This window comes from Hippopotamus amphibius, chromosome 10, assembly GCF_030028045.1.
Source record: "Hippopotamus amphibius kiboko isolate mHipAmp2 chromosome 10, mHipAmp2.hap2, whole genome shotgun sequence".
In the NCBI taxonomy this organism is placed as follows: Eukaryota; Metazoa; Chordata; class Mammalia; order Artiodactyla; family Hippopotamidae; genus Hippopotamus; species Hippopotamus amphibius.
The window spans coordinates 17491633-17516215 of record NC_080195.1 but is presented as its reverse complement, the minus strand read 5'-3'; the positions used below and the strand labels follow the sequence as shown (position 1 = coordinate 17516215).

Sequence of the window (24583 nt, the reverse complement as noted above, 5' to 3'; positions counted from 1 at the left end):
TGTGCAGCAGGTTAGAACTTATCTTGTGTAACTCAGTAAACATTTTTCATATGAACATAGTTTCACCTTAACAATAGAGAAAGAAAAATAATTGTTTGTTGGTGAAGTCAATAGAGAGCAAGGTTACCTTATACCAACATTAGCATAGGAACGAAGGTATTTGAGGAGAGAAAAACACGTATGTGTTCTATGCAATGGGTTTATTATACCAGTTAACAAAGTGAACCCGTGAAGATAGCAGCCAGTTCCACTTAAGTGTTGTGCCACATTTATACAAGATCATCCAGGAGGGAATTCCCTTGTCTTCATGAAAAGGGGAAAAAGAGCTTTGATGGAAAAAAGTGGGACTGTAAAGTATGAGTTGTATTTGTGTTTATATTTATTAGTATAGTAGTTCAAATTTGTATGCCCCTTTCTCCAAATACAGTGATTTCAGAGTAAGAACTGAGGATTATAAATCTCCATTTTTGAAATCATAGCATGTAGAGCTGGCTCTCAGAAAGGATCTCCAAGTGCTTCTTTGACAGAGAAGGAAAATGAAATTCTTAGCGACTGTGGCACTTCATCAGGGCCACGTAGTTATTTTGCATCAAATGTGCGTGATGACCTGGTTGTCTGGCTCCCAGTCCTGTTTCTTTTCTTAAATGTGCTTTGATAATCTGGTTGCTTTAGTGCTATACAGATGGCATGCAAGTAGTCTGAAGTTATTTCATCTAACTTGGGCAAACTTGAAATATTTTTAAGTTACTTCATCATAATTAGAAATCAAACCCAAAGGTAACACAGAGAAGAACTTAGAAAATCCCTCTTATCTGCTTGGTATTAGTAGATTTCTCACAAGATCTGTGTTTAAGGCATGTGCTTATTTGTATAACTGGACAGGAAATATAGGGGTCAGGATTGATTACTGCAATATTACATATCAAATTTAAATAATCTGAACATAGAAATTCCTTTTTAATGAGGCAGATTTTTCATTGTTTGTATGTGTAAAGAAATCTTCTGTGTTATGCTTAAAGAAATGCCAATAGATTTTAAATGTTAAGAAACCAAATGCTTGTGTTAAGGTTGAGCATATGTATACGCAGGGTGACAATGTAAAACTCATTGAAAATGTTTTTGTTTTATTAACAGGGTGAACAATTGTGTTGGATTTTCAAATTATAAATTTTTCCTCCTTTTCTTGGCTTATTCTCTGCTGTACTGCCTTTTCATTGCTGCTACAGATTTACAGTATTTTATCAAATTTTGGACCGTAAGTCATTACCTTGGTGCCTTTTTTTGGTATACAAAAATACATATATAGATTTTCAGTAGTGAATTAATCCAGACATGAATTTTATAGAATAGCGCTCATTTATATATAGTCGGTCCTCATTATTCGCAGATTCTGTGTTGGTGAATTCACCTACCTGCTGACATTTATTTGTAACCTCACAGTCAATACTCACAGTAGATTTTGTGGTCATTTGCAGGCAGGCATAGAGTAGGAAAAATTAGAGTCACCAATGTGCACATTCCCAGTTGAGATCAGAATAGAGGACCTACTGCCTTCCTATTTGAACTTGCATACTGTAAATAAGTGTGCTTTTTCAGTCTATTTAGTGCTGCGTCTTTTGCATTTTTGTGCTTTTTGTTGGTGATTTCATTGTTTAAAAGGTCTTCAAGCCTAGCGCTGAAGTGCTGTCCAGTGTTTCTGAGCAAAAGAAGAGACCGTGATGTGCCTCATGGAGGAAATGCATGTGTTTAGATAAACTTCCTTCAGACATGAGTTATGGTGCTGTTGGCTGTGAGTTCTGTTACTTAACATATATTGAATAAGGTATCAGTTAGGCTTTATAAGCAGAAACACACAGAGAACAAGCGTACGTGCTGATCATTTGACAAAAATGTTGTGACCAGAGGCTTGCAGGACCCTAACCCTGTATCTTCGCAGGAGAAATGGTTCAGGATTCACAAATTTGGTATTTATGGCAACTTTATAGAACATCACCACTGCGAATAACGAGAATTGACTATATGAGAATTTTTTCTTAGTATTGAAAAATAGAAGTATTTCTTTATGTGTAAAAAGATTATTAAGCTATTATATATTTACTGTTCTGAATTGTTATCAGGTATATGCTTTAGGCAACTCATTTGTTTTCTGTACAGTATATTTTAAATGTAAGCAAATCGAAATTAGAACTATATATTTTAAATACTCAAAGATACTCCTCATGAACACCAAACAATGGTAAGGAACAGTTATCCCATGCCAGGGTTGCTTTATTACAGTCATTAAATTATCCTTTCTTATGGTAAGACCTTCTGAATTACTAGATCACTGATGTGAGATTTGAACCACATTCACTACTAAAGATTTATTGAATGCCTACTATGTGCCAGTTACGTTGCTGAACACTGGGAATACACAAGTAAATAAACATGACCTAGTGTTCAAGGATGCTCCCAGTGGTCAGCTGGAAGAATGATCCCTAATGAACGTCTGAAAGCATACAGCCTCACTGCTCCTCATTCCTGTGGATGGTTTTATTTCCAGACCACCAATATATTTGTTAAAGGAATGACTGGTTTTCACTGTGAGGACTTGGCTTTCAAAAGCCATCAGTGAGGTCTTGTGACCTGGGTTAATATGATAGATACCACAGCATATTTAAACAGAATATCAGAAGGCGACATCTCCTAACAGCTCTGGTGCTTCACTAAGTGTCCCCAAGTCTGCCATTCTAGAGGGACGCCAGATCTCTTTGGGCATACGAACAAGGAGAGTCAGTCTGGTTTTGCTTTGAGATGGCCTTTTTCATCCCACGGGTATTGTAAGGTTTGTTTTAGACATGTGTTATACACTAGTGTTGGTCTTTTCTGTGATGACATTATTTAAAGTAGCTTGAAGCATTATTGTGGATGTGTTGTGTTTGTAGTTGATACTGTTGTTTGTAGTGATGTAAAACATCAATGAGAAGAGTAGCTAAATTGTGCCAATTAACCTTCATTTTCTGGCATCATAATAAAACTGTTTAAACATTTGTAAATCAGGAGTATGTTAACAAAACATTTTCAGGAAGTAAAAACTATATTTTATAACTCCTTTTATCTTGCTTCCTACTGATATAGTTTACACACATGTTATCATAATTTTTCTATGAATTTGGTTATACAAAACAAAATAAATATCCCAAATTTTAATATCTTTTCCATATATATATTCATGTTATAGTAAACATATATTTGAATCTGAAGATGTATTTTTTCCTCAAAGTTTTAACATAAAACCATATATCTCCATGTCTAAATTTAAGAAAAATTTTAAGCAAAAAAAAAAAACTAACTTATGAAAGTAGGGGAATACTTATCCCTTTGTCAAAACATTTTATTTTCTTCCTTTCTTTATAGAATGGCCTACCTGATACTCAAGCCAAGTTCCATATTATGTTTTTATTCTTTGCTGCAGCTATGTTTTCTGTCAGCTTGTCTTCTCTGTTTGGCTATCATTGTTGGCTAGTCAGCAAAAATAAATCTACATTAGGTGAGTATCCAATTATTGTAGTTAAAGGAATTTTAAATAAAAAACTAAAGATTCCTCAGAAGTTGCTATGTGATTAAATGCTAACCTGTCCTGAAATTGTAAAAATCACTCTTATTTCTCATATTGTCTTATGGGACAAATACAAGTTCACTCATTCCATATATTTTTTGACTGTCCATTGTGTGTAAAGCATTGTGTGTATACAGTGAACAAGGGTAAAACAGTCTAGTCAGGGACACAGAAAATCAATAACCAAACATAAATGAAATTACAAAATGCAAAGTGCTTTGAAAGAAATAAACAGGATGTTGAAGTATGAATCAACGGCTGGGAATGGAAAAAGGGAACCTATTTACACGGAGTGGTCAGGGGAGAGCTCACGAAAACAAAAAGTATTTAAGAAGTCAGTCATGGAAAGAGCCAGAACACCTCAAGCAGAGAACACAGTATGTTCAGAAGACCCATAGAGATGGGCTATAGCAAAAGCAGAGCTTAGCAGGGAATGTATAGCTATAATTGCTTACATTAACAAAGAAATACTTCAAATCAATAACTTTACACCTGAAGGAACTACAGAAAGAAGAGCAAAAAGTAAACCCAAAGCCAGAAAAAGGTGCGAATAATAAAGATTAGACAGGACATCATGGAAATAGAGAATTTTAAAAAACAGAAGATTGGTGAAATCAATAATTAGTTTATTGAAAATAACAAATTTGACACACCTGTAGAGAGAAAAAAAAGGATGAAAATCAGAAATGAAAGTGCAAACACAGCTACCAACCTTGCAGAAATAAAGAGGAGTATTAGAGAATACCATGAACAATCGTACGTCAAAAACTTAGGTAACCTAGAAGAAATAGACAAATTCCTAGAAACACACAAAAGCACTGCCAATCTACTCAAGAAATAAAAACCTGAATAGACCTGTAATGAGTTAGGAGATTGAATCAATAATTTAAAACCTCCCAACAGGGACTTCCCTGGTAGCACAGTGGTCAAGAATCCGCCTGCCATTGCAGGGGACACAGGTCTGATCCCTGGTCCAGGAAGACCCCACATGCCGTGGAGCAACTAAGCCTGTGTGCCACAACTACTGAACCTGTACTCTAGAGCCCCTGAGCCACAACTACTGAAGCCTGTGTGCCTAGAACCCACGCAGTGCAACAAGAAAAGCCACCACAATGAGAAGCCCTCTCACCAGAAGGAAGAGTAGCCCCTGCTTGCAACTAGAGAAAGCCACGTGAATCAACAAAAACCAAATGCAGCCAATAAATAAATAAATTTATTAAAAATAAATAAATAAACCTCCCAACAAAGAAAAGCTCAGGACCCCACGTGGCTTCACTGATGAATTCTATCAAACATTTGAGAGGAATTAACATGAGTTTTTCTCAAACTATGCCAAAAATTACAAGAGAAGGAAACATTTCCTAAGTCATTCTGTGAGGCCAGCACTGTCCTAATACCAAAGTCAGACAAAGACATCACAAGAAAAGAAAACTACAGTTCAATATTCCTTATGAATATAGATGCAAAAATCCTCAATAAATATCTGCAAATCCAGCAGCATGTTAAAAGGATTATATACCATGACAAAGTAGGATTTATCCCAGGAATGCAAGTGGTTTAATATATAAAAATCAATCAGTGGCAATATGCCACATTAATAAAACGAAGGGGAAAAAGCACACTTTTATCTCAACTGTTATAGAAAATGTATTTAACAAAATACAGCAACCTTTAATGATAAAAACACTTAAACTGCAATAGAAGGGAACATCTACAACCTGACAAAGGACTTTATGAGAAATTATCAGCTAATATGATACTTGGTGGTGAAGAATGAAAATTTTCCCCCTAGGACAGGAACAAACCAAGTATGCCCTCTTTCACTACTGCTGTTCAACACTGTATTAGAAGTTCTATCCAGAGAAATTAGTCAAGAAAAAAAAGTCATCCAAATTGCAAAGGAAGAGATAAAAATGTTGTTTTTGTAGATGACATGATCTTATATATAGAAAACTATAAAGAGTCCACAATAAATGCTATTAGAGCTAATAAAATCTGCAGTTGCATGATCAACATGCAAAAAGTCAGTTGTATTTTTATATTCTATCAATGAACCATCCCAAAAGGAAATTAAGAAAACCGTTCCATTTACAAAAGTATCCAAAATAATAAAATACCTAGGAATAAATTTAACAAGGAGGTGCAACACTACTACACTTAAACTACAAAGCATTGTGAAAGAAATTAAAGAAGACCTGAGTAAATAGTAAGACTTTTGCATGTTCATGGATTAGAAGACTTAATATTAAGATGGCAATACTACCCAATGTGATTTACAAATTCAGTAAAATTTCTATTACAGTTTCAGTGGCCTTTCTTGCGTAATGGAAAACCTAATCTTCAAATCCATATGGAATTTCAAGGGCCCCAAATAGCAAAAACAATATCCACTAAAACAATTTTTTTAAGTTCTTGATTTTTATAAAACTGAAGTAACAAATCTATAGTAATCAAAGCAGTGTGCTAGTGGCATAAAGATAAAGATATAGACCAATGAAATAGAATTGAGAGTTCAGAAATAAACTTATACATCTTTGGCCAATTGATTTTCAACAAGGGTACCAAGACCATTCAGTGGCAGAAAGAATAGTAGTATCTTTAACAAATAGTGCTGAAACAACTGGATATCCACATGCAAAAGAATGAAATCCAACCCCTACCTTCAGCCATATAAAAAAAATGAACTCAAAATGATTGAGTGACCTAAAGGGAAGAGCTAAAGTGTAACCCTTGGAGAATGAAACAGAGGGAGAAATCTTCAGAACTTTGAATATGGCAGTGAATTCTTAGATATAACACCAAGCGCAAGAGCAGGAAAATAAAAAATAGGTACATTAGACACTCAAAATTTAAAACGTTTGTGCATCAAAAGATATTATTAAAAATAAAAAAAAAACTAAATCTTACAACTCAACAACAAAGGACAAACAACCCAATTTAAAATTTGGTGAAGGATTGGAATAGATATTTAATTAGACATTTCTCTAAAGAAAATACACAAATGACCAAGAAGCAGATAAAAACATGCTCAGCATCATTAGTCATTGGGGAAATACAAATCAAAACCATAGTAAGGTACCACTTCATGGCCACTAGGATAGCTGTAATCAGAAAAACAGAAAACAAGTGTTGATGAGGAAGTAGAGAAATTGGAACTTTCACATATTGCTGGTGGAAATATAAAATGGTGCAGCCACTATGAAAACAGTTTGGCAATTACTCAAAAAGTTAAACAGAATTACCATATGACCCAGCAATTCCACTCCTAGGTATATACCCTAAAGAATTGAAAATAGGGACTCAAGAGATACTTGCACATAAATACCCATAGCAGCGTTATTCATAATAGCCAAAATGGTGGAAATAACCCAGATGTCCATCAAAGGATGAATGGTTAGAGAGAATGTAGTATATCTATAAATGGAAAATTATTCAGCCAAAGAAAGGAATGAAGTACTGATACATGCTAAAACATGTATGAACCTCAAAAATGTGCCAAGTCAAATACAAAAGGTGACATATAATTCCATTTATATGAAATATCCAGAGTAGGTAACCATAAAGAAAGACGCATATTGATGGTTTCCAAAGGATGGGGAGAAAGGGGAATAGAGAGTGACTGCTTTAATGAGTGTAGGGTTTCTTTTGGGGTGATTAAAATATTTTGGAACTTGGTGTAGGCAGTATCTGCCGAAAAAATATGAATATACTAAATGGCACTGAATTGTTCACCTTAAAGTGATCAATTTTATGTTTTGTGTATTGCATCTCACTTTTTTAAAAAAGAGCTGGACGTGTTTTAGAAACTATTCATGTGACTGGAACACAGAAAGCTAAAAAACAAAAGAGAATATACTATGAAATTTGAAAAGTAAGCACGGACTAAGCTGCACGGACTAAGCTGAGTAGAATCTTCTAGACTAAGAACAGGAGTTTGGGGATGCAACCAGGATTTATAATTCTTTATGATCACAAAGGCCACTTCAAGCTCTGCAATTCTGTTATTATAACAGTGAAGATTAACTGTGGTATGTAGTCAGTGTATGTTCATTTTTAATATTCAGGTGGAATCTTATCACAGCAAGTACTTTTAGGGTGAAAATATGGGTATAATAAATGATTTCTAAACAAAGTATCTTATTTTAAATTATATGTAGAGCAATTAAATTATTTTTCAAATGTAAATATTTCTACTCCCTTTTAACTTCTAGAAATGTCTAGGTTTAACTTGTAACACTGAAAGAACTTCCTCTGGACAGTATGGTCCTGTAATTATGAAAATGTTTTATAAAAAGCTATATAAGCTAGATTGATAAACGTTAAGGATCTTGCAAATCACATTTTTCATAGTACCTTGACTCTGCTGGTTAGATTTTCCATTTTTTAAATGATGGGCAGAAATCATTACACTTCTATGTTCTAGATTTTGCATCTCAGCATTAAGAAGAAAATGTAACAATGGACAGAACTTTGATGACCTTGTTCAAGTTCGTCATCTATTTTTTGTGTGATTTTGAGCAAGTTGCACAGTGTCTCCGAACCTCAGTTTCCATATGCAGAGTGGGCATAACCAGCTATGATGTATGGCTCTGCATTGGATCCCGGTTTGGACAAAGAGCTTTAAAGTACATTTTTTGATCAGCTAGGAAAAAAAAATATGATTGGATAAGATAAAATTTTAATGAAATTGGAAAATGTAATTTATTAACAGAAAAAAGGTTGTAGAATATATCTTTAGTCTCACTTTGATTAACAAAATGTTTATTTATATCTACCTTCTCTCTCTATCCATCCAGCCATCCATTGAATAGAGATCTAGAAGATGTAAAGTTTTAATTTATTGGCTTGTTTGCATTTTCTGATTTTCTACAATGCACATGTGCTACTGCAAGAATAAAAGGGTTACTTAAAAACTAAAATAGATCTAATCGTATTTTACCTTTGTTTTAAAAGAATAGACAATGTTCACTGCAGGGCTGTTGGTAGGCACACAAGCAGCGGCAGGAGGCTAGCCATTGGTTTTCAGAGTTTCTTCATTCAATCATTTCTAACTATAGGGGATGCTGGTTGATGTGCTCTTTGCTCATGTGATTGCTCTTCCATCTTTTCTAGAGGCATTTAGAAGTCCAGTATTTCGACATGGAACAGATAAGAATGGATTCAGCTTGGGTTTCAGTAAAAATATGCGGCAGGTTTTCGGTGATGAGAAGAAGTACTGGTTGCTACCCATTTTTTCAAGGTACTTTGTTGTGAAAATTTTCAGGGTTTAGACTAATGGAAGTAATCCAACAAAAAAAAACCTCTGTAATTCTGCATAAGAACTCCTGCTTTTTAAAGTATTGTTTTATGACTCACTGTTACATCAATGTGGAAATCAGTTGACTCACATCTCCATAAACATACTCCATTGATGCCAATGTCTGATATACGCATTTTGTCCATAATATAACTATGCTCTACTCACAGAAGTCATATTTTTTACGGTGCATTTGTAAGTTTTTATTTTAATTATAGTCTAGGTGACGGCTGCTGCTTTCCAACTTGCCTTGTTAACCAAGATCCTGAACAACCATCTACTCCTGCAGGATTGCATTCATCATCAAAAAAGTAAGCCCATGTTTTTTTTTCTATTTTACTTTCAAATAATGCATTTGATTCTCTTGTGTCCTTTGATTATATGTTCCTTTGAAAAAGAAAATTTAAGAACTTAAGATAATTTACTATACACGTTTTTAACCTGGAATGAGGGCAAGAGGAAAGTATGACTGGGGTCAGTTATCAGGGGTTACTTCTCTATACATTTTGGTTGACTGGAATATATTATGATTTTTTTTAAATGTGGTGCTTAAAAGAAAAAAATGTAAATCCAAATTAGTCCCCCTAGTGATCAAGTGAGCAGACAGGGTAAACTTTCCCTCTGACCCTCCAGGCCTTTCTTCTTGATGGTAACTGTTGTAAAGTGATCAGAAAGACTTCCCTGCCTGGATGAGGCCTTTGGTGATGAAATGGAATCCCAGACATCGGCTTGACAGTCCTGTTAGCAATGGGCACCGTATTCTTGGTACTCTTTAAAGACCTCTAAGCATGATCTGAGCCATTTCTCTGGAAACTCATTGTCTGGACACTTTGGCCGCTGCTTTAAGTCTCTTTTGGTTCCAATCTATCAAGCATTTGAGGAAGACCTGAAATTAGATTCTGACTTTGCTACTAACTGGCAAAAGGCAAAACTATCTAAACGTTTCAGAGTGCTCTATATGAAGTTTGAAGTCGAAACACTTATTTTTTTGCATGTTGAAGACAGGTTTATTTGTTTGTTTGTTTTGTTGTTGTTGTTGCTTTCCGGATGTGACCATACCTCTAATTTTTAAATGAAAGCCAGGCATAGCAAAAGCATAACGGTAATATCATTAGATAAATTTCACAGGTTTTCTTATTTGCTGGAATGCTGTGTTCACAGTGCCTGTGCTTACACTCCTCCCATCTAGTTCGTGTTTCTTACTGATCACAGCACTTTGTCCCGTGGAGCCTGATGTGACCCTAGAATCCTTCTCAAGCTGGTGATCCTGGAAGCCATTGCAAACTCACCTTCAGTTGTCACGAGATGACACCTGTTTGCCACTCCCTCCCTAGAGTGAGCTATGTGCAGACCAGGCTCTACCAGTTAATGAGGAGGCCATTGTGTTGTGTGTCACAGGGACATTCAGAGACACCAGAGTCTTACTGGGTCCTGCGCTGTGAGTTTTGGCTTGAAAATTCCACAGAGCTAAATGCTATTTTTTTTTGTTTGTTTGTATACTTCAGGGCAGAAAAATCTAGCTTTAATAAATTATTTAGACTGCTTTCCTGCTTTTATAAAATTTAACAGTAGTTTTCGATAATGTTTTTTATCCTTATTAAGAGGTTTCTGTAGTTTAAGACTATTTGGGTTTTAGAGATAGTATCTCTCCTACTAAGTGTACAGTGGGCATTGAGGAAATCCTAGGTCTGGCACTGTTACCCAGCTAGGTGATCTTGAAGAGGTCAAGTAACCTCTCTGGGCTTCTCTTCCCTTTCCTTTAAATGTTGAGATTGGATTTTTACAGCTAAAGTCTCTCTTACAGAATTCTGTAATTTCCCCCGATTAGCCCATGTAAGTTCTCTATGGCTAGTGCTGGTCTCCACTGTGTACTCCAGAGTTGTATATTTGATTGTCTACATAATGGTCCCACCTAAACATCTAAAAGTCATTGCCAGCTGAACAGGTGCAAAGCAGAACTCTTGATTCGTAGCCATCTACACCCTCACCCCACCCTAAACTTGACTCTCCTCCTTCCTGCATGTATCCCTGGTAGTGACCTCCATTCTCCCAGGCGCTCAGGCCAGAAACTTGGACATCATCCTAGATTCCTCTCTTTCAGGGAGCCTGTATGTACAGATGTAGATCCTGTCAGATGTCCCTTCCAAATATATCTATAGCCTGGATACTTTCTTACCACCTCCAAGGCTGCTTTCCTGGTCCCAGCCATCATTTCTCACATGGATTATGTCAATACCTTTGTTAGCGATCTTTCTGATTCCATGTTTGCCCTCCTCTAGTTTATTCTCCATTAAAAAGTCAGTGATCCTTTTAAAGCCTAAGTCATATTGTGTCACTCTTCTGCTCAGAACCCTCCACTGATTTTCCATATTGCTCAGAATAAGAGCTAATGAATGTCCTTACCTTGTCCTAACTAATCTGGCCCCTGACACCTCTCAGTGTCACCCCTTACCACTTTCCCGTCACTCACAGTCCTCAGACACACAGATCTTGCTGTTCCTCAGATATACCAAGCATGTTCCTTATTTAGTGGCTTTTACTTGCCAGTTCCTCTTCCTAAAGATTCTTCCTCCGGATATCTGAATGGTCTGTTTCTTTGCTTCACTTTCTGCCTTCTGCTTACTGTAACTTTACAGTAGAGGCCATCCTTGAAAACCCTTTGTGTAATAGTAACCTGCCCCTCCGTTCACTTTTTACTGTCTTTTATTGTTGTCAGAGCTCTTATTATCATCTGACTTATTGTATATTTATTATCCTTCTTCCTCAATTGCAACAAAATTTCCATGCGATCAAAGACTTTTACTCATTGATGTAACAGGTGCTCAGTGAATATTGCTGAATGAGTGGGTCCTTGCCATTTGTTAGAGTCCTGTTAGCAGTAACGAATCTCCAAGGAGACCCTTGCACCAGGACTTAGTTAGTTCACTGTACCTGGTCTATGGTCCCCTTCCTGGGGAATGATAAGAATTAGAGTAAAAGAGATATTTCATATGAATAGGAGACACGGTTTTCTTTTTTAAGATTTTCCTCCCAAAATTTTATTAGGGGGTTAAGTGGCACAAAATTGAAAGAGTCTCAAATTGTAGATATGAGGTAGTTATTAAGGAGCAAAGGCATATCCTTTGAAAAATGTAGTAGCTGTAGTCAACTAAAATATTTGAAATTACTCTTGGAAGAACTTTAAGTAGTTTTTTCTTTTGAACATTATTATAATTACTATTTTGGTGTGTTGTAAAAAAAAAATACACTAACAGGTTGTATGCCAATAATTTTTTTAATCTAAGTGAAATGTTAATTTATATTTTTTTCATACCATCCAATATATCAGTATGTAGCATGTCTACTTAAATTTTAAAACTTAAATTCTTTCTTTTAAACTCTTTATTTCCCAAATTAACCATCAGATTTTTTAAGACCTGTAAATGTCAGATGTTTTCAACATTCCTGGAAGATAACGTTCAGATTTGTTGTTTCAGTTTTATAAAGAAAGATGGAGAATTCTTTGTTCAAAACCAGTTAGGCCACTTTAGAAACAATAGGTCAGTTTTTCTCAAACTTATCTTTCTACCATCATCTTCATAAATTTTTTTCCATATTTTTCCACTTGTAAAATTAATATTTTTCTTTAACTTGGCACTTAAATTTATTTTTGAACCAAACTTTATAGCACTGTCATAAATGAGAAACTAGTATAATTTGCCATAAAATATAACTTAAAAAAAAATAAAATCAGTAATGAAATACTGTCAAGTTCTGGCTAGATTCCCTGCCCACTAAAGTCTGAGTCTGAGGCCTATTCTCTGTATTAAGAAAGGAGATTTACCAAAGTCAAGAGATTGTCATCGTATTGTAATCAGAAGAAAGAAAGGAGAACTGAGGCAAGAACAGTTTTTTCATTGTGAGTCAGTGCGATTTAATGCCTTGTTCCTGTTTTCCCCACATTCTCGTGGGTAACGCCTACAATTATCTTGTACCACAAGCGGTTTGAGTTCCATCTTTTGAGAAACGCTCACCTTAATACTATCCAGAGTTAACCTAATGATCATGATGATGATTATTATTATTCAGTCCTGAAAACCATCAGTTTCCTGCAAAGCCATTGAGAGAGTCCCAGAGCCACCTTCTGACTGATTCTCAATCCTGGACGGAGAACAGCACAAACCTGGGAAAAGGCAAAGCTGGTAAGGGTATGCTTGTTTGGCTATTTTGATATATTTTATTTTCAAAAGGTGAAAGTGGTGAACATTTTTCATTCTTATTACCTGTAGAATGTTTCTTATTTTGGAGTCAGACTACCATTGTAAATGTAGAACTATTTTCAAAGAGCTGTTGGTTAAGTGCTTTGATTAATGTCTGGCAGCTATAGAAAATCATTCTGTGGAAGATAGATTTACCTTGCTTTTTTCCAGTTTAGAGAACCAAATCTTTATTACCACATGTTAAATAAAATGATAAACTCAAAATAGAATTTATTTAAAAATTGGAAAAAGTGCAGTACGCTCAGACTAAAGGTTGAAAAGTAACTGCTGAAAAGGAGCTCAGATTATGTAGTTTTTACTCCAATTTCAGAATGTCGAAGTAAAGCCATTGCAGAATTGCCATGATATTAGCTACCTATTATTTCTTCATACCCCTCACAGTTCTCTTGTTATTGTTGATTTCAATCTTCTGATTTCTTGGTTCAGTATAGTTTATTGGCAAAACAGGCAAGTCTTTGAAGACCTGATATCAAATCCCAATTTGGGCACCTAATCAGCATGTGGTACTTGTTCAGTTACTTAACCTCCTTTAGACTTAGCTTCTTTATCTTTAAAATACTACTTATTTCTCAGGGTTGTTAAGTATTAAATAAAATATGTGATCATTCATGCAGGGGTTGTGTATATATGTGTGGTCTCCGATTGCAAAACCATGCATCCACAGTTAAGGCACTATTAGCCAGAGAATCTCCAGAATGACTGGTCTTTAAACCTTTCTCCTTCATTTCTAGTCTTGCCTTCAAACTTTTCCCTAGTGCTTGCCTGACTTTGACTTACAACACTTTAAAGTATTTCCTGGTTTATTTGAAAACTCTTTGGGATTTAGTGAAAAACAAATGAATAGTCCTGAGTAAAAATTCTAAGTTCATTATTTAATATATAATCGGTCACATTCTCTCTTTCTTTAGAATCTTTTTCTTAAGGAATGTATATGCCCTCAGAAAATGCCCATCATTTGAATATTCATAATTTGGTCTGTCTCCCCACCTTTAAACATTCCATTCCATTCCATTTTTCAGTCTATGGGAGAGACTAGGTATTACCTAAACAAAATTGGTGATACCTGTTTGCCTTTTGATTCCCTCCATTTCCTTAGAGGCAAAGAAATGATGTGTATTTGGGGGATAGAAAGACAAAGAACTCTCTTTCAGAAGAGATTCTTATTTCACCTTATAGTCCTATGTTAATATAGAAATGATTGTCTAGTTTCTTTGTGCTGTTAATTTGGAGATATAGATTGATTTTCTGTTACTTTGATAGATGAACTGAGAAATTATTTAAAGTTTAAAGCATGGTGTAAAAGAAGGAAGAGAAATATGAGAATGGTAAAATGAAAAAGGGCTCAGATTAGTTTGGAAAGAATGAGGGAGGTAGATGAAGAATTAGAAAACGGTGATTTAAAGTAATGTGAGAAGTGCCGGGTTCAGTGTATCTTATGTTATTTTATTCACACCCCCTACTTCCTCAGGTGTGTATATGTAACTGTTTTTAAGGTGCTTTTTTTGTGACACTGGTTGTGGCCAGCTGTAGTGGGTGTGTGTGCACGTGTGCGTGTATTTATATATAACCATTTCATAAACACCCATATTATGTACAAGACACCTATGGAAATATGCTGGTGGGATTCATGACTGATAACAAGTTTCTGCCTATTCGTTCAAAAGCAACAACAGCAAAAATTGCTAACTTATGTTCTTTCTTGAAGGTATGAGCAATCCTGCACTTACCATGGAGAACGAGACTTAACTCTTCTAACAAAAGTTACTCATACTTTATAAAGTAAGAAAGGTTTTTCCTTTATTGTTATGTTTTATATTTTTAACAGTTCTCTAGCTTTCTTAGGGCATATAGTTTCCATGAACATTTACTTGTGAGTAACTCAAGTAGATGTCTTAGCTGACCCTTGGGATTGCATCAGTCATGCTGGAGACTTCTGGACATGGATCTGGCTTCAATATTAGCTAGTATTTAGGTTAACTTGATGAAATATAAGTTGATGAACAAAATTCATTTTTATAGTAATGCATTAAATAGCAAGAATTGATCCTAAAATATTAACTTTACATGACAATTGTCTTGTCATTTCATAGGATCATGCAATATTTTATTTTTATTTTTTTCTTGCCTTCAGGATATCCAGTGGTCTTATCCTTGACCACGCATTAGCTGAATCTCACTGGATCTAGATACAAGATAATTATATCCTGTTAGCACAAATTTCTGCCACCCCTATTTTTGGTCACAGTAGGACCCTCCAGAGTATGTGTCACACTTAATAAGTGTTCCAAATCATTTTCTTTAACCTATAAATTTTTTAAACCTGCTAATTCCAAATCAGTTTCCTTAAAGTAAAATCAGTTTATAAGCCTGCAGTCAATAAAAAGCTACAATAAAGAGCCCCTCTGGAACAAAGCCATAAACATCTTAACAAAACAAACAACTATATGTACTGTTACAATAAACAATATGAAGAATTGGATTTGTGGTTGTCAAGGGGGGAAGAATTGGGAGTTTGGGATTAGCAGATGCAAACTATTATATATAGGATGGATAAACAACAAGGTCCTACTGCATAGCACAGGGAACTATATTCAATATCCTTGATAAACCATAATGGAAAAGAATATGAAAAAGAATGTATATGTGTATAACTGAATCACTTTGCTGTACAGCAGAAATTAGTACAACATTGTAAATCAACTATACCTCAAAAAAATTTTAAAAAATTTATAAAAATATGGGCAGCAAGAAAGGACCACATTCACCAGGAGACCACCGGTCTGATTCTGAATGTTGGACTGATATGAATTGCATCACTCGTGACTTTGCAAATAGAATGTCTTCCTCTTCCAAAACAACTTCTGAAGACCAGAATGGACGGCTGGTCCATGTTGTTCCGGGGAGTTGACCAAGCACTGTGTACGCACCATTGTGTAATAAACGGTCTACTCTGTCTTAAAAAAAAAAAACCAAAAAGAACCAATATGAAGACTTGAACATTAAAGTCATCAAGATAATTCTCTACTTATAGAACTGTGACCTAGCAAGAGAGTAGCACCTAAAACAAAATCATTTGTGTCGAAGAATATCATGGATACCTGGTTTTTGTTTGATTTGGTTGTCGTTTTGATGAGTAGCCATGTAATTTTGTGTGCAGTTGGCAGTGTTTTGGTTTGGGATGACTCTCTGTGATGGTATAGTAGATCACATCGATTGTAACTATGGTTAGGACAGTGAAAATGTAATGTTCTTAATTTGATCAATTAGCAAAGACACTGTAAATTTCTGGAAATAATTCTTAAAATATAACTATGATTATATAAATATGAATCATTAGCTAATACCACAAGCAAAGTATTTTACAGAACATAGTTCTGTAAAGCATGCCGAGTTTCACAGGATTTTTTTTTTAGTACGTTGAATGAGTTATGATTATTACCATTGTATGTAAGGTCATCTGTGTTATTTTATAAGCTTACATAGTAACGGACCTCCGTGTGTAGATCAGGTAGCGTTCCCAGTATTTTCACAAGCTTGGTGTTGTGTTTGTTCATCCTCCTCCTCTACCCTTTGCAGAGCCAGACACATAGTAGGTTCTAAATAAACAGTGGGTAAGTGGTGGTAAAATAACACTGACATTTAAAATCTCACAGGGACTTGATTTTGTTACATGTGAATACATGACAGTAGTGGTAATAAAAACCCAATTGCAGAATGAATCAACTGCATTGACGTAAAAGAAAAAAAACCAAGTGATTTTCTGATGTAGTTTTTCAGTCTGTTGACATACCAGTGACAATAAAGTGTTTCTCTAAAAAATTGAATTTTCCTAAGGTAGCTGATAGTCAAAAGACTTTTTTAAAGTTTTTCCTGCTTTACATCTCAGGTTTGCAATTCATTCAGTACACATTTACACTGAACAATATTGTCTAATATTGATACACCTAATTTGATTGTGTTACTGCATGATATCTTCAGAATCTCTTCTCGTTTTTGAACTACATTAGTAAATGACCTGTGGCCTTTTTATAAAGTATTCCTTAGTTCAGCATAGTTTCCACATAATCAAAATGTGCCTAAATCAATAATAGTGCTAAAGGATAGATTAAACTTAACCTGCCCAACCTTCAGTCTTATATGACAGAAGACTTAAAATGCTGTGCTTCTATGCACGTGAAATTTCAAAATTATTCCCCTAAATTCCCTACCAACTCACTTGTCACTTGTAAAGTCCTTTTGGCCTCAAACAGATTCAGAACTATGAACATAGAACCATGTGGCTCAAATTGGGGTCACAAACCAGCAGTATTGACATCACCTGGAGCTTAAAAGAAATGCAGAATTGTAGACCTTAGCCTGGACTTGCTGAATCAGAATCTGCATTTTCTGCATTTTGACAAGATCCTCTGGTCTTGTATATGTATGTTATAATTTGAGAAGAATTGATGTCGTCCCTGTTCAAGAACTCATCTAATGAGCCTTCTAGTATAGAAAACATTTAATTTTGAACAAGGAATATTACTGCAACAATGAATGAGTTGGTTAGTTTTTTGTTTGCTTATGTTTTTATAGCTTCACGTTTTCTCTTTCATCCCAAGGTAATCAATGCTGTCGATGGATGGAAGAGGCTTCCCCCAGGAAGGCACCACTAGCCAGCTGTTCCCATCCCCTTTGGCTGGATGTGCAGAATGGGAATTGACTAGTTCTCTCCAAGCTGTTGCTTAAAACCTAACACATTTTTACTCCAGTATACAGATTGTTTCAACTAACACTAATTCCTCTTAAATATTAAATGTAGTTACGGTTTATGAATCAAGGACAAAAATATCTTCTATCATAAAAACTTGGAATAAATTCATGGGCCAGTTTTCACCCAGATATTTGAGTAGCACAACTTATCACATAAAAAGCCCATTGATCCCCTGATTTTCTGATTCAGAAAATTGAGACTGTTAAGATATTGAGATTTAAAATATTTCGTCACATTATCATGATAAGCTTTATTCATAAAACCTATTAGTTACCTACGGGAAGGTGGAGGTAGCAGACGAGACTTGTTTACGCCCTCCCATGTGAGTCTAGCCTCCGGCTGCGTGAACTGTAAAAACTATGAATTCATTACGAATTTCAAGTGGGCTGCGGTTGACGATACCCATCCATTTTTTTTTTTTTTGGCCAGACTTTAATGTAAGTCTAGCCTTTGTTCCCTGCTGGAAAGGAAGTATGATCATTGAAGTGTAAGCTCAACTGGCTAGAAAATCTTTGTCAGCATTAATACATTTCTGTTATATCAGAAATATATTTTTCATCTCAATTATCTGAAAATAGGGGAAAGTCTGTAATTATGAACAATTATGAAGATTCGTTTATGATATTGTTTTGCAGGTTTGGCTTTTAAAAGTCTGTTTTTAGGTTATTTCCCCTAATTGAACATAGCAAACGTACTACATTTTTGTTAAGAATTCCTGATGGGCCAATAGATTAATCCTCCATTGACATCTATATTATTTCTTTGTCCTCTCATCAGAAGTATGACAGGTAAACTACATAGGTCCTGAAATGCCTATTAAGATTAAATTATGCAAATCATCAAAAAAATCATATACTTTTGGGAATTTAGTTCAACATGAACTAAATGGTGTGCTGTTTGGAAACTGAGTTTAAGATAAACTAAAGTGGTGTGTTTGTTGATGCCAAAATGTTCAGCTTCAGTAAATATACTAAGAAGCTCTTGTGCCTTGTATGCACTATTAAAAAGTCTTATTCTTTTTTAATTTGATGGAGTGCAAGTTTTGTAAATGTTAGCAATTAGAATATGCTGTATACATTTTTTTGGTACTGATTTTGAGAATATAAAGCAGATTACCTTTTAAGACTACACAGCTAAGGAACTGGTGTTTAATCAAAGAGAAAATGGTATTAGACTTTTCACAGTCTGAATTAGACAACCTCAAAACCAAGTAGACTAGAAGACCAGAGGAAAATGGAGTAACAGATCTTTGCAATTACTCATCCTTGCTAAAAATGATGGTTTTATATTAAATGACTTTATGAAAGAACTAATGTCAGCCCAGTCCATTTTATAAATCATTTGAGTGCAGTTCTTCAAGCAATAGGATGGTGGTCTTTTTCAGATTTTTTTTTTTAAAGCTAAAGATTTTGATCTGACAATCTACTTCAAGAAAACTCAGAAGATACGATAATTCTTACTTTTATCTTAAAGCATTGTTTGGTCATCATTTTTCATTACCTGAAGTGCCAGGTTGGAACCTCTAGCTACTGCTAGAAGTCTTAAGGGCAAGAGCATCATACAATGCATTACGAATTATATGCAGCCAGATTTTTTTCAAAGCACAGTACTAGGGCTGTTTTTACAGACAGGATTCTGTTGGGTGTCCTCTCCTGTCAAACTAGAAACTAGGGGGAAAGTGGGATTTTTATTCTTTAGCTTGCTAGAATACTGTTAATTTCCCCCCTCCCTTTAGCTCTTTCATGTAATTATTGAAATACGTAAGTACACATTAGAATCAGATATAAAAACATTTTTTAAAATAAAGTTTTTTTTCATTAAGTAAAAATGAAAGTTCCCTTTTTGGTTTCATACAATGACTAATCTTTACAGGGTTTTTTGTTTGGTTTTGTTTTTAATTCTAGGGGCTTATTATTTTTGGAGATAGTGGCATATCTCATTAGACATGCAGTGTGAATTTTACCTGAGTGAACAGAGCATCAAATAGACCTACGGTTTGTATATATTTATAAAAGGTACCTTAAAAACACTTTAAACATTTTACTTTAAAAAATTTAATTGCTTAACTCAAACTTGAAGACACTTGAAGTGTAAGTCCTGATAGTCCATTAAACGATAATTTTGATTTTTCCTGTTTTTAGAGATTATATCATGTAGGTATCAATGTTTAAGAACTTTTTCATTTAAAAATGTTGTACAAATGCATCATATACATTAGCTATTTGCCATTGTGCAGTGAGAGGTTTGTTTTTTCAAAGATAAAGAAAAATTGCATCTGAATACAGTGATGAGACATTCAAGTAAGTGCTTATCTATGAATTCCCTCCTGTTATACCATAATAAAGTCTGGTTGATCACCTTTGCTAGCTGTCTATATGAAATTGCCTTTGCACTGACAATCTAAATTGCTTTAAAGATACACTTTTCCTAATCATCTGCCAGAGCTCCTGCAGGCAAGATTCATGTCCACAACCTGGTTACAACATAGGTCTTTTGAGAAGAGGTGGATGACAGGATGAAGTGATTGCTCATTAGATGTTAAAGGAGCCTGAGGACAATCAGAGACTGTAACATTCAGGTACACTGTAATCAACAGATAACTGCTGGAAATATGGCGTACGTTTGACAAAAAAACTCTCTTTACTAGGAAAATCATACATAAAGTCTTACAGACTATGTTCATAAAAAATTAAGCTAGTAATCATGCGATTCATGCTTCAAGAAAACCTGTGAAAAAGCTCTTACGCCATTATAAACTAGCAAATTTTCCCCATTTTGAAATAGTACATGTAAACCTGTTGGGCTGATTCTGAAGTTATGCTGTACACTGTGGTACACAATTATTGTCAGATATTTACGTGTAAAAGTGACAGTTCTGATACTATTAAGAATTCTTTTTAAACCACCACATATATACAAACCTCATAAAACTTAAACAAATTCCCTTACACTGTAAACCGTGAGGAAGGTATCCTCCAGTACGACCATCCCACCTCCTCCACAGACTACAAATTCTGATCTGCTAACATTTTATCTGAAGTTGCACATTTCAACAGTGAATTTTCACTAGTAATATACATCTCTGGGTAAGAGCTTTCTGTGGAAAACTGTTCTAAGTAATCCCAAATGTTTTAACAGCCTGCACTCCTTTTTCACATACTTAGCCAGTATAGAAGTATTTCCTCTTACCTGTGGAAACATTGTTACACACTTTAAATACTTGTTACTGTTTTACAAAGATACTGCTGTAATTTTTTTACCTTGTCTTGGTAAAAACTCATAGATTTTAATTATTAAAACTTTAGCAATTTGATCATGTCACTTACTAAAATCATTAAATACATCCCAACATTAGAGAAGTCTTGATTTTAAAATTGAGCAAGCTCTTCCTCCACTAGATTTAGAATTTAATACTGAAATATCCTACTTTGTTTCAGAACACAGGCAACCGTGTTCTACTTTATAATGGTGGAAACCGTGCGAAACCGGGCACCCGTCCTTTTGTCTTTGCCATGGTGAATTTGTTATTCTTTTACAGTAGTGTCCCGATTTGTATCAAGTGGACATCACTGAAGGGATGAGTTCAAGTAGGCTTGTTTCAAAGGAACTCCTGTGGATCTTAAACTATGAACATGAAGTATACCCCAGCACAATGTTCAGTGTAGCAGGAGGCTCTGAAATAGGATGTTTTTCCCATCTTCCAAAAAAAAAAAAAAGATGTGAGTAAAGAGGATGCTTGTCCATAATGCAGTCTAGGTTACTAAGAGCTCAGTCGCTGACACCCTTTAATTGTCCTTTACCAACAAAAAGTTCAAATGAAACAGCCTGGCCAATGCCAATAAAGACAGCTTTCAATCACTTGCAGCCCTCTGAGTGCAGGAGAGTGACAGCAGAAGCAAAATGGTGACAACGCCCACACATAGATCTTTGATGCTCCTGTTCATAGCCAATATTCAGTATTTTTGTAGTTTACAGTTGGGGGGAAAATGTGTTAATATTATTCATCTTTTATGTTGACTTATTTCTGAGTACTGATTAAACCAAAGGGGGCCTTTTGATAAGTGATTTAAAGCTCTGGTTTATGCCAAAGCAGCTGCTTATTGCTCAGAAAGGACAGTATTATTTTATGATTCATGAAAACAAACTCATTTATGTTGCATCTTCCAGGGAAGGTTTAACAGTGTAAGTTCAATCCTGACCTGAATTTAAAACTTAATAGTTCTTGACATATAAAGGTGCTTAATCAAAAGAAGAAAACATAATGCCCCAAAGTAGAGTTCTGTTGATGCTGAATTAAAGAACCATGGAAAGCTTCACTTCTGTTGTTTTTGATTCAGCTGAAACTAAGACTATTGTCAGAGTTTAGATTTTATGTCTTTTTCTGTCAGTATGTATAACCCCTGAAGCCTAGTATTAAAAGTATCTTAAATGACTTCATCAAACATTTATAATGTGAAAGTTGAATGCTTTAAAAAAGCAACCTTGATTATACACTAATCAGTGTAACATGCAAACATATTTTAAAGTTCTTTAAAAAATATACTTTGGCAAGAAGTAGAGGATATTGATGAGCCCTGGAATGGCTGGAAAGAATCAACAGGACAGTCTACATACATATGTATACTTCAGGTATGATTTTTTGGTTTGTTTACACTCTTTCTACGTGGTCTTTTTTGCAGTGGTATGATACCAGCTATCAGTAAACAATGTTAATTCTTGTTAGAAAAAAAACAAAGGTGTATGACACAAGTGAAATGGATCGCCACCAAACCAAACACCTCAGATTTTCACAAGTTTTAAAATTTGATCAACTAAACTTTTTCTTGCTCCATGTATACTTTTACCACTGTCAGTTATATCACATACTAGTAGATTCCACTTCAGGTTGTACTGACTTAGTGGTTTTTCAACTTCTTTGAAAATATTCTCACCTGTAGTTATTTCACAGAGACTATTAATAGAAACTAATTCTTTAGTCACTTCAAGCTCAGCAATTTCTCAAAAATAAAGAACAGCTGGCAGTACTGGTAACATCTGACTCATTAAGAGCCAAAGAAAAACACTCAAAATCATTTGTCTTGTTCCATAATTGCTAATGTTGTGCCCCACTCTTCAAGCAACTGTTCTCATCAGAAAGCTGTACACAAAGCTCAAGTTTTCTCTGGGTATGTTTCTTCTGGGCTACTGCATTCAGACATGATATATAACTCACCATCAGTAAATGGCTTTGCTTGGCTAACAAATGGGCCACTTGTAAACATACATTGGTTGCAGCCTTATTTTCATTTTTAATTATTTTTTAAAAAATAGTTATTTGGCTGAGCTGGGTCTTTGTTGCAGCATACGAACTCTTAGTTTTGGCACATGGGATCTAGTTCCCTGATCAGGGATCGAACTCAGGGCCTCTGCATTGGGAGCGTTGGAGTCTTTGCCACTGGACCACCAGGTAAGTCCCTCATTTTTTATTTTTGTGAAGAAATTATGCTGTGATGAGATAACTTTTAAAATTTCTAATTCTCTTGACTGTTGCTTTCCCATGAGTTGGGAATGTTGTGATGAGCGCTTAGTCTGGTTATGTAAACATAAATTGTATTTTTTTAGCACAGTTACAGCGTCACAGTTTATTATAATTTGATAATATAATCCACAGTCCAACGTGCCTTAAAAGCACACCATTCAAAGTACACTGTTGTTTTGACATAGTGGGTATGAACCGGTAACATAAATAATTAAATGTCGTGATTCAGAGATACACATGGCACAGCAATTGCTGCTGGGTCATCCTCTCCATCACTGATTTTACAGCATCCCAAGCAGAAACATGAAATGACGGCAATGCCATAGACAGTGACTGCAGCAGCTACTTAACTTTCCCATTGTAGTGCAAAGATAGCCATAGACAGTACATAAGTGATGTGGCTGCAGTCCAATAAAACTTTATTTATGGACACTAAACGGTGACTTTCATATAATTTTCACGTCAGGAAATATTTTCCCCCCAACCATTTAAAAACTGTAAAATCCATTCTGTCACTGGCCATACAAAAGCAGGCAGCAGGCTGGTTTTGATCAGTAGGCCACAGTTTGCTGATTCTTGCTCTAGTAGATTTAACAGAATATGGTGAGTCCAGAATTAATAGCTTAGGAACATTAAAAAATGATCAATATCTTTTATCCAAAAGCTAGATTTAGTAAAGGTTATAATGTTCCTCTTTTAGAAGTTATAAAATGTACTAGTTCTTGGAGACAGAAACCAAAATTGATACAAACTCTGAAATTCAGCAATTACATGGCTATTCAAAAGGCAATCTTTATAATTCCTATCTTTTTAAGGAGGTGAGGATCAAAAGAAAAAGAAACTAATTAGATACCTGCTATATTGTGTTGACTTTAAAAAGCAGCCATGGTAAGTTATACCAAATGTATTTACTTTGTCTTTCCAAACAAATGGGGAGACAGAAGTCAAGTCTAGTTGAGGTATGCATAAAAAAATAAGCCAACACTGTGGAAATGGAGAAGGCTCAGGTTGATTTTTTCAGTTAAGAGATTAAAAATCAGCTAGTTAATGAAGTTACTGAGTTCTGTTCAGTTGCCCAAATTGAAAAACAAAACAAAACAAAAAAACACACCACAATATCCCCCAAATAAATATTTCTAAAACAAAATTACCAGTCATCAAC

The 24583-nt window shown here is 35.0% G+C and overlaps 1 protein-coding gene across 2 annotated transcripts in view; it reads left to right on the top strand.

Annotated features, from left to right (window-relative positions):
* The window catches only part of ZDHHC2 (zinc finger DHHC-type palmitoyltransferase 2), a 68724-nt gene extending 48464 nt beyond the window's left edge, over nt 1–20260 (top strand). For both annotated transcript variants that reach the window (XM_057697841.1, XM_057697842.1), the window contains exons 7-13: nt 1135–1255; nt 3397–3529; nt 8711–8837; nt 9113–9205; nt 12963–13075; nt 14859–14932; nt 17752–20260. In XM_057697841.1, coding sequence (XP_057553824.1) covers nt 1135–1255; nt 3397–3529; nt 8711–8837; nt 9113–9205; nt 12963–13075; nt 14859–14899 — 628 coding nt within the window. In that variant the 3' untranslated portion in view covers nt 14900–14932; nt 17752–20260. The remainder of the gene's footprint in view (nt 1–1134; nt 1256–3396; nt 3530–8710; nt 8838–9112; nt 9206–12962; nt 13076–14858; nt 14933–17751) is intronic.
* The last annotated feature ends 4323 nt before the right edge of the window (nt 20261–24583 follow it).